The sequence below is a fragment of the Astatotilapia calliptera genome, chromosome 12 (assembly GCF_964374335.1).
Source record: "Astatotilapia calliptera chromosome 12, fAstCal68.1, whole genome shotgun sequence".
In the NCBI taxonomy this organism is placed as follows: domain Eukaryota; kingdom Metazoa; phylum Chordata; class Actinopteri; order Cichliformes; family Cichlidae; genus Astatotilapia; species Astatotilapia calliptera.
This window is the reverse complement of record NC_137433.1, coordinates 32,787,657-32,801,666: the sequence shown is the minus strand read 5'-3', so window position 1 is coordinate 32,801,666 and position 14,010 is coordinate 32,787,657. Positions and strand designations below refer to the sequence as shown.

Here is a 14,010-nt window from a genome sequence, read left to right as displayed (position 1 = left end):
TCTGCTCTGTAATCTCGCGAGAACGGCCCCTCACGGTGGTGCCTGGGCGATGCGATGCTGTTGCTGTGGGTTTGATTGACAGGAAACATGTCGGTGTGGTGGGAGAGAACCGGGATGCAGCTGCTGCCTAGGGAGACAGGGAGTACCTGCATCCAGTCCGCATATCAGCACCTTTAAAACCAGCAGGCTTTTCCCCGATGCGTCTACTTATGGTGCGCTGAACAGCTTCTTCTTGTTCTTTTCTTTTTTTCCCCCCCAAACATACATTTGAAAGAAGTGGAACCCAATGGATGCAGACCGCGTAGTCCCGCTTGGTATCTTCATACTGTGTTTGATTTAGCCCACAACCAGAGACACCTTGATGAAACAGCAGGAACTACGAGGACTGTTGTTGCAATGGAGTCGATTCTCTCACGGCTCAAAGCCCGTCTCTAAACCTTCAACATCTCGTTTCATGGCGTTTTGCAGGTTGCTCCGTTCCGTGGGTTTCACCACGCTCTTTTCCTGAATAATCATCAATATTTTTCCCCCTTGTTTTTGAATTAATTCATTCCTTTTTTGTTAAGTGCAACGGAAAAATAACGTCCACTGTTCACAAAACTATGAACGAGGAGATGACAAAAAGCGAGGAGCAGCATCTTAGTTTGCAGAAAGCCTTGCAGCAGTGCGAGTTGGTGCAAAATATGATAGACATAAGCATTTCTAGTTTGGAGGGTTTACGGACCAAATGTGCCACATCCAACGACTTGACACAAAAAGAGATACGAACGCTTGAGGTAAGCACCCTTTGAGCGGAATCATCGGATTTCTGCTGTGCATCTACATTCAAATCAATACGGGGGGGTGGGGGGCTGCCGCCGTTTGTTATTTATTTCAAGGCCACTATGCATAATTTTTATGTGTCTTTTCTACGGCAGACTGCTTTTCTGCTGCCACTGCATAAATATATAATGATTTCAGCTAAAGCCCACTGCTATCTGTTTTGTGCAGTGCAATAAATCAAGAGGCCACGGGGCTGCAGTGGGCTGTTATAGACTTGCGCATTCTGCAGGTGGCGGGGAGAGAAGGTGGCTCTTCTCCACCAGAATAATATCTGAGGCAGCCGAGGCCTATAGGCAGCCCGTGTTTACAATCCATTAGCAATATGCCAGCCTGCGCATCTGTTCTCGCAGCCAGGCCCTGCCGTTATGCAAGGCTGGCAGATTACTGAAATTGTTACAAAATATCGTTATCCGTTAATTGGCCCGTGGGGTATTCCGTAAACTGCGTTACGTAATGGTCATGTTGTGTGTTGAGATATCAGGCTGCCCTTTTTGAGACTACTTAGACCAGTCGAACAAACCCCTGTTACAGGATATAAAGATGCAATAAAGTGCGATAAGCTCACTGAAAACTCACTGTAGACTATTGAGCACTGCAGACACAGCACGGCATTTAGGGCCTGTAAGAATGTTATTGTGATGTCTCATGAGATTGAAACAAATACCATTAAGTGATAAGGTCTCCATAAACTCACCACTGAGTCTTTGTGTGCGCCATCAACAGACTTTAAGTCCTAGTGGGAAAATAATTAAGATACTATGTTAACAAAATACCAAGAAATCACTTGTGAGTGGCACATACTTAATCTCATCCCCACAGGAATATGAGACTGTGCATAACACATAAACATATTGCAAAGTATCGATGTCTGAGCTGTTAAACGGAGTTTGCAAGTGCTGGACAGGGGACAGGAATGTAATCCAAGTGAAGAGATAACTAAATATATAAAGTGCAAATGCTCTGCCAGCAATGAGCAGGCTACACTGTGAAGATAAATGTTCACTATGTTCCCTGCATGCTTTGCAAGGCGTTTTGGATTACTAGTTATAAGCATTATGGGGGTATTATTTTTATTTCACCAGTAAAATTAGCCTGACAAATTTTTGTGAATGGATTTATCAGAATGGTTTTATTGATTGTGTCATAGTTTGACCTATTTCTCCAAACTTAAGAAGGGTAGGGATATCCTTTTAATTTGCCTAAACCAAAAGTTAGGATATACCCAAGCTATGTGTTCAGTTCTTTTCAGAAAATTTTGGCATACATTATTAGCATGTTTGTAGCAACTGTGCTGCATGGCTAATACCTGTATAAAACGGACACGTTGGTTGAAGGAAAAATAATCTTCTCTCAGTAGCCGAGTTAAAGGATTGTATTTGGAGTGCGAGGAGCACCGCTTTCTCTGTCATTTTAAAATTATGCTTAACTTCAGTCTTCCACAGGTTGTTAGACAGGTTGTTACATTACAAAGACAGAGGTTTTTCATATTGACACTGAATTTGAGAGACATTATCCTTTAAAACAAGAGTTTTCAAAGTGCAGCTTGCTGTAAAGCATGCACAAACTTACATTCCCACCTTAAAGGGATCTTGCAAATTTTTTAAACATTACTGGTGCTACACACTGTTTCCATGCTGTTGCTTTGTTAGTGTAGTTTGTATCACTTGTTCTACTCAACAGGAATGCAACAAGCAACAGGGGTAGTGTAAGCCATTTCTGCATGGCGTTGTAATCCAAGGAAAATTTAGGCTAAAAAAAAGACAAGAAGGTGGTTACAATGCAGGTTCAAAACATTCACTTATTATTCTGTTTGAACTTTGAAGCAAACATTGGTCTGTGGAAACATTTCTTCACAATTTTACTGAACACCTAATACCCTTTACTAGCTTCAATGGAATAAGCCAATCAGAGTTAGCATTTTGAATTTTCAGCAAAAGCTTTGAATAAAAGGAAGTCGCTATCAGTTTTTTATCATTCAAAACTAGGATGAACATTGGAACATAGGAAATCATGGTTGCTGACTTTATAAAGTTTTTAAACCTGAGTCACATTTAAATTGCTCAGCAGAGTTATAGGGAAATTATTATTGATTAAAGTAACATTGATAGCCTTTTCAGTCCATTAAAGCTCTGTCTGTATACATCAACTTCGGAGAAAGAATTTCTACTTCTTTAGCTCATTACACTCAACTATCAGTGGTTGTTGTCACTCCCTTGTTTGCTACAGCCAGAATGTCACACATACATCTTTGGTTAATGTACAGTATGATTATGGATCAAGTTTTCCTGTTGTCCAGCAATAAAAAGTTAGTCTCGTAGATGGTTCATCAATTACTGATGGAAGTAACACATTACAAACTAATGCTTTTCTGCAATCACATGATAGTCATTACTGTTCCTAAATTCACCAATTTTGATATAGTTAACAAACAATTATGTCACTGACTTTAATCAGGATAAGTGGATAATAAAAAGTAACCAAAAGTATTTTTTTATAAGTTCTTGTACAACAGCCTTGTTGTATGTAGGAGATAGAAGAAAAATATCAACGTGACCTGTAGCTTTTGATAGGGAAAGATTAGAGATCATGTGTATGTCCTCTATAGGACAAAATTTTGGGTTGTTATTTGGCTATGTTTTCAAAAGTTTAACATTATACTGTGACCTGTAGTACATAACTGATTTTTAAGTAAGAGCTCTGATGCCAGGTTCAATCTAGTCTTTTTCCATATTAAGTCATAGAACTCGATAGTGGTGATGTCTGGAAGCTTTAAATGAATCGGTTAAAGTAAGTAGTATAGTACAAATTCAGCAGTTTGACAGCCACGAGTTGTAAGTCTGTGTAGATATTTTGGTTTAATGTTGTTGTTGTTTTAACAGAAATTGAATTAATTAGAAAGAAAGACTTTATCATCAGTAAGAAATTATTGCAAATAAAGGGAAACACACTTTTTTTTTGCGTTATTTCAGAAAGTTAGTGAAGTGAAGTTAGTGAAGTTAGTGAAGTGAGAACTGTGTGAGCTTCCTGAGATATTCTGAGAATGAATCTATTTCAGTCATATGAAACTAAGTTTGGTCTGTACATAGGCAAGAATCTTCAACAACGTTTTGATTTTCCATCACATCGTTAGAAACATAAAGCTTTAAGCTTGTATACCATCACTTGTTGAGACTCATTTATTGTACTGCAAACTATGTGATGACGCCATTTCTCAAATACACTGATCATATATTCTTGCTTCATATTCTAAAAATTTTTGTTTTTTTATACCTTGGGACATGGTCATTATGTATAATATTAATTATATATATATTATTATTAATATAATATACATAACCCAACATATGACAATACTGACTAATAATATCAGCCAAGTAATTTTTCAGCAAGGCTCTATTTTCTATTTTTTAAAATGAAGGGTGATGCACGCTTGTTAGCATGCCACACAATTACATTTTGCATTTCAACTAGTAGAAATTAGGTCACTAGTGTTATCCATCAATGTTCAAATGTACCAGATGAAAAAAACATTTTAACTTGTTTGTCTGAACATGAAATGTAGCATCAGCTGTTTATTTTTTTTCCTTCAGAGGTGGAACCATGGTGTTTTTATAGAGTCAGATGATTAAATAATATGAAGAACAGTTCAAGCACTGTAGCTTAGAAGGATAAAGACGTCATTATGCTTGAAGCAAACTGTGTCACACCAAGTGTTGACCAGGCGCAACAGAATGAGTATTTATACCTGTTGCAAATGACCACAGAAGACTCTTTTTACCGTGTCAAACTGTATTTCCACTTAATGCTGCCAAACAAAAGGAAAAGGAGGACAGTGTGTCAGAGATGTTATTATCTTTTAAGGTGATAATTCAAACTTGTATGTCCACAGTTGCAAAAAGATGCTTGTATACATTTTTTTTAATTTGGAGAAATCTTTCTTTTCACCTGCATCTACCACATAGACTTCTGCAGTTTAAGCTCACTGTTACAGCCCGCATGTTGTGTGGGTATGTCCTGTTTGCCCCACACATTCAACTGCCACCCATTTCTCTTGAGGTGCCAGTGCACAGCTGTCTCTACTCAGGAATTAGCCTCACCACAGTATAAAAGCAGGTGTAGCACTACTCAGGCTCAGTCTAGGCCAGTTTCAGTGGTGGGGTGTGGACAGGCTAGAACTGCTAGTGAATAGCTGTGTTTCTTGGATGGCGGAGGATTGTGTGCTTTAACAGTATTTGTCAGTTTAGTGGTGTGCTTGACCTACTGGTAAGTAGCTAGTGTCATCTTTCAATAGCTTTCTTTCTTTTCTTTAAAAAAACCCCCAAAAAACAAAAAGCTCATGTTTGAAAATTCTTTTTGTTTTATTTTTTGTTACTCAACTCATCCCCTAGCCTCTTTTTAGGGATGCAACACTCCCTTTTTGGTGTGCACCCCCCCCCCCCCCAAAAAAAAGTAATCACTATAGTTTGTTTTAATATCCTTCATTTGTGTTCCTGTTTTTTCACTGTCTGTTAATACAACAAGAATGGCTCTATTCATATAATTTATTTTTTTATGTATATATATATTTTTTTTCCTTAGACATAGATGGTTGAAAATGTACTACAGTTTGCCAGTGGGCTAAATTCAGCATTACAAGTTCAGCAATTTTGCATTTAAAAAAAAAAAAAAAAAAAAAGGTCTGAAATTGCACCACTCTTTCTTATGCAGTTGAATATGCTTAAATTATAGTGCTTGGCATTTATAATGCTGGAAAGTACTGGACTCTAGTTAAGGAGATTAGATAAAGCTGGTGTGGAAGTTACACTCTGCTGTAACTTCATCAAGTGTTCTAGTTCATCTGGATTAACGGTATAGCAGTTGTGAAGAGATCAGTGCAGCTCATGTCTCTAATGGGAATAGCATGATATAGGCTCATCTGATTAAAGAGCACTTCATTTTAGCAGCTATGTTGGTTTAGTCGTTTTAGCCAAAATTATATTGCTTTCGAAAAATTCTGTTTTACCACAGCTGATCATTATAGTTTAGAGGCCTCTGCTGTGCAGCTATCTGGTGCTATCATATATCAGCTAGTGTTTTAAAAATAAATAAATAAATAAATAAAAAGAGAGAAAAGAAAACAAAAAAACCCCGCCAGCTTTATGAAGCTTAAAGAATGTTAGTTTATGCTAATGCGAGCAGCTTGCTTCACTTCAGAAACTAATTCAGTAAAGCTGATGGTAGCTATTGTAAACCTTATGACCTTTCCAATCTGAGCCTTAGCGATGCACTGATGTCCAGGTACTTTGAAAATATAAGCAGCACTAACAGAAGATTTAAACTTGTTTAGCAATATGTGCAGAAAGCAGACAGAAGGGGGGGAAAAAGAGAAGTGTTAAAATCCAAGATAATTTTCAGTTTGTGGCGTGCTATTGTTAGTCCGCTAGACCAAGTAGCTTATGCTTGTGCACCTGCTGTACAGTATGCTGTCCGTTCTTGTTATTAGTTTAGTTTGCCAAATGTGCTCAGACTGCGACTTTATGATAGTTATGAGTCTTTGTAATATTTTAAATAATAAGCCAGAAACATTAAAGAGATGTAACAAGGTGTATTGAGGGTCCTGCTTGAATGCACAAACTAAACAAAACTCTTCATTTTGAACAATAAATCTTACACTGTAGAGTTAAATAGTTATATTTTCTCTTACTGTTTTGTTACCTAGCTGTATGTGGAGTCACTAACAACCAGTACCCCTCACCAAAATCAAACTGAGTATTTCTAGTGGTGATAATGCGTTTGTGACAGCACAAGGTTATGAAATAGTTTAATTAGTGCTTTGGCCCTTAAACTCACTATTCCCACTATAGTTAGGGCAGCCAAAAGTTGTCACCAACACCACCTTGGGATTTTCACCCAAGGAAATGAGTAAAAACACCAGTGAGGTACACGGGTTCATTCCACTAAAGAGGAGACAGGAGATGTGGTTCAAAAATGCAAAACTTTCCATTTATTTTTTCTTTAAAAAGGAAAAAAGACATTTTTAAAATTCTACACATTCAACCATGCAGGGAATCGGGGTTAGGAGTGTTCAGGAATGAGGCTCACCAACAGAGGAGAATAGTCAACATGAAGGGGAGACAGACTCAACAAATAAAAATGAACATAAGTGGATCACCTCAGGCACTTGTGAACATGCAGTCAATCGTGAAGGGAACCCGCACCAACCACACACAACACAGGAACAAGCCCCTCCATCATCTTCAGCTCTCAGCCTGGACACAAAGGGAATGAAATCAGAGCAAAATTGAGTATTTTGGTCTAAATAACCCAAAATGTGATGTCCACATAGGTGGACGCCAGGTCCCAGGAGGTTAAAGTAACTTTAAATAAGCAAAATGTTTTAACAACAAAACAAAAAATACACAAGTTAAATAATGCAGGATCAAATAAACATAATCCAAAGCTAACCCCACTTCAGACATGTACACACACATTAAAATTATTAGGGCCCCAATTAAGGAGTTGCAAAGCAACGCTGAATGCAGCTGACCCAAACGATGCCAATGAACAAAACAGAGAAACAAAATAGCAGGGCATCCCGCAGAGCGGCACCAGCTTATCTGAAAAATGACAAATTGCTTTTAATAAATCGGCAATTTAAATTCAAAGCCAAATGCAGAGGAAAGGGCAGCTTATATACCAGACCTCCTGAACTACTCCACCTTGACAGGAGAGGAGCACTTCCTGACCCAGTGGCAACAGATGGCACAACATCCCAGTAACTTCTACCGTGCAAGCAGTACTTTGAAATGTTGGTAGTTTTAAAACTACCAACACTATATTATGCTTGCCTGGGGAGTAGTGGTAAACTTCACACCACAAACAGGAGATGCCACAAGCAAGAGGCTTTTAAGTCCACAGCTTCTGTGGAACAGGCAGAATGTACATGCTGCATCAGTGGACCTATACACATGCAGCAGGCAGACAAAGACGCCAGGTAATGTGACCATCGGTGGACCATAAACAAGCAGGTGACAGAGCCTCCTTATATACAGCGGCACTGCCAGCAATAAATCAGCAGATTCAAAACGGGCATAATTAATCATCGAGAGCAGGCTTAAATCATCCTGCTACACATGCGAGAAAGGGTAATTTCATGCAATGCTCTGACTTGATTTTCCTGACATTGCCTAGAGTTTATGTACATTACCTAAAAGAAGTCACGTTACATTATACTTCCAGTCCATCTGATATACTTGTTTCTAGTCTCAGATTGGACAAAATTAGGGATAAATATATCAGAGAGACAGCCCAGCTTGAATGTTTTGGAGACAAAATTAGAGGCAAGGCTGAGATGATTTTGACATGTGCAGAGGAGAGGCAGCTGATATGTTGGACAAAGGATGTTGAAGATGACACTCCCAGGCAGGAAAAGAGGAAGACCACAGAGAAGATTTGTGGATTATGTGAAGTCGAACACGCACAGGTTGGCGTGACAGAGGAGGATGCTAGAGATAGGAGAAGATGGAAGCAAATGATCGGGTGTGGTGGCCCTAAAGGGAGCAGTCAAAAGAAGAAGCTGGTTCAAGTCAAACCTTAATTTTAGATTAATAATGAGATAAATCAGTGAGTATTAATCATATATCTGTTTAAAGAGATTATTTAAAAAGCAAAGTTCGGGTAAAGCTGATGGGATGTTATTAGATTAGCATGTGTTTACAACCAAAATATTGATCACAGCAAAGTATAGCCTATACTGCATCCCAAGGGGAACAATAATTAATAAATAAATAAATAATACATCTATTATTCACAGAAATTTCTCAGCCTAGGTCAAAGTGGAAATGAATGACAGCTCAACAAACTCGCATTCAAGATTCCAACACATGGGATAATGTTCATTGGTTACTTAACGCTTCTGTATGTTGTTCAAAAATAAGCTCACCAACTTATTGATATATTTTCTGACATACAGTAAACTATTAACTGATTTAGCCAGGGTACATGTGTGTTTCTTTGTAAGTGTGGACTGTTCAGTTTCTTTATCAGGCAGTGTTAGCAGCCGTGGGCAGCTGCTGTAGGGTTTTCTGCATTCAGAGGTGACTTGCTGGTCCCTCCTCCACTGGTTTCTACTTTGGTATGCACTGATGTAGGACAGAACTCTCTAATTTCTAGCAGTCATTTTGTAGGTGTACTTTTGGAATGGGGCCATCTACATGCATCACCCTTAAGTCTTCAAGCATCACGTCACCCACTGTTTCAGCTCGAAACTGCGTAGTAACAAAGATGCTTGTATGTCCCGCTTTCAGTGGTGTGAGGCTTTATGCAGCCCGATAGAGTCAGAACAAAGTGTCTCACAGCAGAGTCTGGAATGAGGGAAAATATCTCATTCCAGAGATGTTTGCATCTAAATGATTATCCTTTTCTTTATTTTGCGCTTTCCTTTAACCTTCAAGTGACCAATTAGGGTGATTTATATCCCCGAGTCTTATGTTTCTATATGTGACACTGTCATATTTTTTTAAAATCATAAAAATGTTGAATATAATAATAATAATAATAATAATAATAATGGATTGGATTTATATAGCGCTTTTCAAGGCACCCAAAGCGCTTTACAATACCACTATTCATTCACTCTCACATTCATACACTGGTGAATGATGAATGTATTGATCTACTTCTTCTGCAACTTTTAGCATCTTGGGTAATGGAAAAATCACTTGTGGGTCAAACAGTCACTAGCCACTTTAGTTACATCTTGCTAGTACGAGGTTGGACTCTTTTGCCCTCAGAACTGCACTAACTCTTCAGGCACAGATACAACAAGGTGGAAGAAATATTCCTCAGAGATCTGGTCCATATTGACATGATGGTTTAACATCTTACTAACATCTTTCTCCTGATAAGAGTGGTACCCAGTGTGGTCTTCTGCTGTTGTACCTCATCTGCTTCAATGTTCTTGTGGATTCACAGATGCTCTTCTGCCTAATTTGGGTGTTTATTAGAGTTTCTATTGCGTTACTGTCAACGTGAAGCAGTCTGACCATTCTCCTCTGGCCTCTGTCACTTTAAGCATTTTCACCTAAAGAACTGACACTCACATGATATTTCCTCTTCTTCAGATCTATCTCTGTAAGCCCTAGAGATGATTGTGTGGGAATATCTCAGTAGAACAGCATTTTCTGAAATACTTATACAGCCCATCTGGCATCAACATCATGCCACATTCAAGATAATTTAAATCAGCTTTCTTGCCCATTCTGATGGTCGGTTTGAATTTCAAGTATTCATGGCCATGTCTGCTTGGCTACATGCACTGCTGTCATGTAATTGGCTGAATAAATGTCTGCGTTATTGATCAACTCAATGGGTGTACTTAATAAAGTGGCTGGTGAGTGCATATCACACTGGAAATATATTTTTCAGAGGTATTACTTTTATTGTAATTTGTTGGTAATTAGTCCAAATGTAAACATTCTGATGGTAACCATTTTCAGATATTTCATTAATCTGCAAAGGTGTTTTGAATATTTTAAATATTACACATCTAAAAAAATAAGATGTTTGTTTAGGTTTTGTTTTAAACAGAAACATGGAAGTAGCAAATGATGGACATATACCCAATATCACGACTTCACTGTAACTTCCTGATATGTAGTATTTTTGGAGTCACCAGAACAGCTACATCTTAGTGATAAGATGATCCCAGTATATTATACAGAACTTTAGTTTTAAGTATCTAAATGAATGTTGTTTTGTTCATTTTTTTTAATGTAAAATTGATTGAAAACCAGAAATAATATTAGAACATTTGAACATATCTGTCATATATGAAGAAAAAGCATGTATTTGACAAATAGTTTATCAAATATGTATTCCGATTTTTTTACAAGAATTATGCAATGCTTCCTTCGACTGCGCTTTTATGCTGTTACATTTGAAAAAATGTATTTATATTTTTGCTGGTTTTTAAAAAAGAAAGGAAAAAAGAAAAGAGAAAGCAAAAAACCCCCCCAAAAAAACCCCGAGTAAACCACAAAACTATAGAGCCAGCTTTTTGAATAGTTGCCTGTATATCTTAGAGATTTGTGTGCACAGCTAAAATAAAAGTGTAGTGATCTAACTGTGATAAATCACACAACTTTCAAAATGACAGACGGAACTCACTATGGATGCAAATTTCTTGCTGTCGCTAAATAACATGCTTGCATCTGACCCATGAGTGAACTTGTGTTAAATAATATTTTCAGTGTAGAGTTCCCTGCAGGGAGAGGGCACTCTTTATACATGACTGTAAACTGCTTTAATTTGGACAAGCACTCAACTTAGCAGTGTAGTTTAGTTAATAATAAGTAAGTAAATAAGGATGTTTTAAAGTGAATACTGTCACCAATGTATTGAATAAATGTTATGCTTACTTGCAAATACATAGGCTCTTAAATATAAAACTGCTTCTTGATTGAGCATTTGTAAAACATTTTTAGAAAAATAGAATAGTTCAGTCAAAATTTTGCTTTTTAGTGTTATTTACTGTAAGTTGGATTAATGAGACCACAGACAAGTAGCTGCATTTATTTAACCCCCCCCCCAAGTTTGCTTAGAGCCTGCTTGGAGCCTATATACGTGGTTAGCATGTTATAGTGTTTTATGTGTGTGAATGTTTGCACAGAGCCTTTTGGGTCACCATTTGATGACAAATTGTAGGTCACTCGGACCCAAGTGGATTGTGGTATACTGGCAGACATGGCAAATATAACACTGGCACTGCTGTTCTTTACATTGCCACAACTTCTTTGTTGGCTGTTTGGTGTTGACCACTGGTTTTGAGTGGCGTAATATGAAATCAGGAGCAAGGTGTGAATAGAGCTACCTGTTTGTCATCAGGTGCATTTGATATGTTAGGTGAACCTGTAAAATTGGCTAAAAACTACACAGCTAAAAATGTAACAATTAAAAATCAACCAGTATAATATTTACTTATTTATTTATAGCTATTTTAGATTTAGATTTGTGTAGATATTGATATAAATTTATGGTGTGAGAGTGAGCTACAGAATTCACTTGGAATCAAACTGTAAATAAATTTGATAAACATCCATCCAACCATTCTCTTCCGCTTATCCTTTTCGGGGTTGCGGGGGGCTGGAGCCCATCCCAGATACCATAAGGCAAGAGGTGGGGCACACCCCGGACAGGTCGCCAGCCTGACACAGAGAGGCAGACAATCACTCACATTCACACTTATGGGCAATGTAGATTCTCCAATTAACCTAACACCACCAATTACATATCTTTGGTCTGTGGGAGGAAGCGGGAGTACCCGGAGAGATCCCACACAAGCACAGGGAGAAAATGCAGACTTCTATTTTGATAAACAGTCAATTTAAATTATACAATTTAAAAAAACGAACTGTATTATTTTTTTGTTTTTTTTGCTGTATGTTGTCTTACAAAAATATACAACATCACATGCAAAGTTATTACAATTTATTGCAGCGCTATCGCCAATTGATGATTTATTATTTTTGCAAATGACATCCTCCTTCACTAACAAGCCACGTGTCTGTGGCAGGAAGAATGACTTCTAACAAAGGAAAAGCCTGCATGCATCTGCCCACTTGTATGTGTCTTTGTATCAGCACCATTTTTCAGTTTAGAGGAGGTTTCTGATATAATCACAGCTTTCAACCAATAATCACTCAGCAGCGAGTTGAAGAGGGGTTAAATGATGAAACAGTGTTTCATTTGCTTTGCCTGAGCTGATTAACCAGGCTGTCCTGGAATTTCTGTGACACCAGAGGCTCTTCCTAACTGACTGATAGGATATTACCATGACTATGGTACTGGCATGACCTTATGTGACTGCTTTGATTTCTGGGATTTTTCAACAACAGGCTAAAAATATAATTAAAATCTTTTTTTCCTGCACATTTAAACATATTAGGATTATTTAATAGGATTTAAAAACACATGATTTGTTTTTAAAATGTAAAGTTTGCTTTTGTTTTATAAAGCACTACACCGGGCAGGATTTTTGCAAAACTGACACAAACTGTTGACCTGTTCAGGATATACCTTGCCTTTAACCCATTACAGCTGAGGTAGGTTCCACTCTTCCAGTGGTTTCGGAGTAATATTAAAACAATTTCCATTGTTTTATTTGTGCTTTAGTTTTAAAGGAATTTTATAGAAAACAAAGGAAAGAGAAACCGAGAGGTGAAACGTACTTTTTCAGCACAGAGAATTACTTTTGTATGTAGATATGTTAAAAATGTGAAAGTAGTTTGGTCAGGAGAAGCATCGTCTCACTGTTTTTGTCTTTCTTCCTCCTAGGGGAAGTTGGTAAAGTACTTCAGCCGCCAGCTGTCCTGTAAGTGCAAAGTGGCCTTAGAGGAACGCAGTGCCGAGCTGGAGGACTTTCCTCGCCTCGGCCACTGGTTCCGCATTGTCAACTTGAGGAAAGAGGTCACACAGGTAAGCCGTGATACCACGTAGTAACCATTTTTTACACTCAAAATACATCTCATGATCATTGCTTCAAAGTCAAAATTTCAGATGATATTTTTCTGTATTTGACAAACTGTTCCAAGAACTTTTTAACACATTGCCTTTTTCTGCCTTCTCTCATTTTAAAAAAAAAATGTTTTGTACAGATTTGAATAAAGTTTTTATACTTAACATTTAAACATTTCACTGTCACTATCAGATTGTAGCTTTTAGCAGTTGAGGTTTCCATACTGGTGACTGAGAGCGAAATCTGACAGCTCATATCACCCTCTGGCTAAAAGCTTACTAAAATGCTGTAAATGCCATAGCACTGAGTTTCGAAGTTTTCGTGTACTAGTGGAGTCTCTATGCATCTCATACTGGGCCTTTGTGTATCACCTCAGCTCACCCACTGGCACTATTTTAGCCCCTTTCTTTATTGCTTTAAGCAGGAGGTTTTAGCAGTATGTGCGGTGTCGGAGATGTCCATATAAACATATGCACTGTGATTGACATCGTGGAGAGTCATGAGTGGAAACAACTGATGTTGAGCTGATATAGATCAATTGTTTCATGAGGATTTGGTTTACAGGGATTACTTGTAAGTTTGATGGCCTCATTATAGAAAATCCTGATCATCCTTAATGTTGTTACACTGTATAATAAAGAAAATTATCTATTACGGTAACTTATTCCATTAAATGTATATCTAAATATCTAGGT

At 37.8% G+C, this 14,010-nt stretch overlaps 1 protein-coding gene across 3 annotated transcripts in view; it reads left to right on the top strand.

Moving 5' to 3' along the window:
* Nucleotides 1-59: 59 nt before the first annotated feature.
* ksr2 (kinase suppressor of ras 2) overlaps nucleotides 60-14,010 on the top strand; it is a 112,662-nt gene continuing 98,711 nt past the window's right edge. For 2 of the 3 annotated variants that reach the window (XM_026187933.2, XM_026187932.2), the window contains exons 1-2: nucleotides 60-776; nucleotides 13,135-13,275. In XM_026187933.2, the coding sequence (XP_026043718.2) occupies nucleotides 603-776; nucleotides 13,135-13,275 (315 nt within the window). In that variant the 5' untranslated portion in view covers nucleotides 60-602. The remainder of the gene's footprint in view (nucleotides 777-13,134; nucleotides 13,276-14,010) is intronic. The other variant, XM_026187934.2, reaches the window with a different exon arrangement.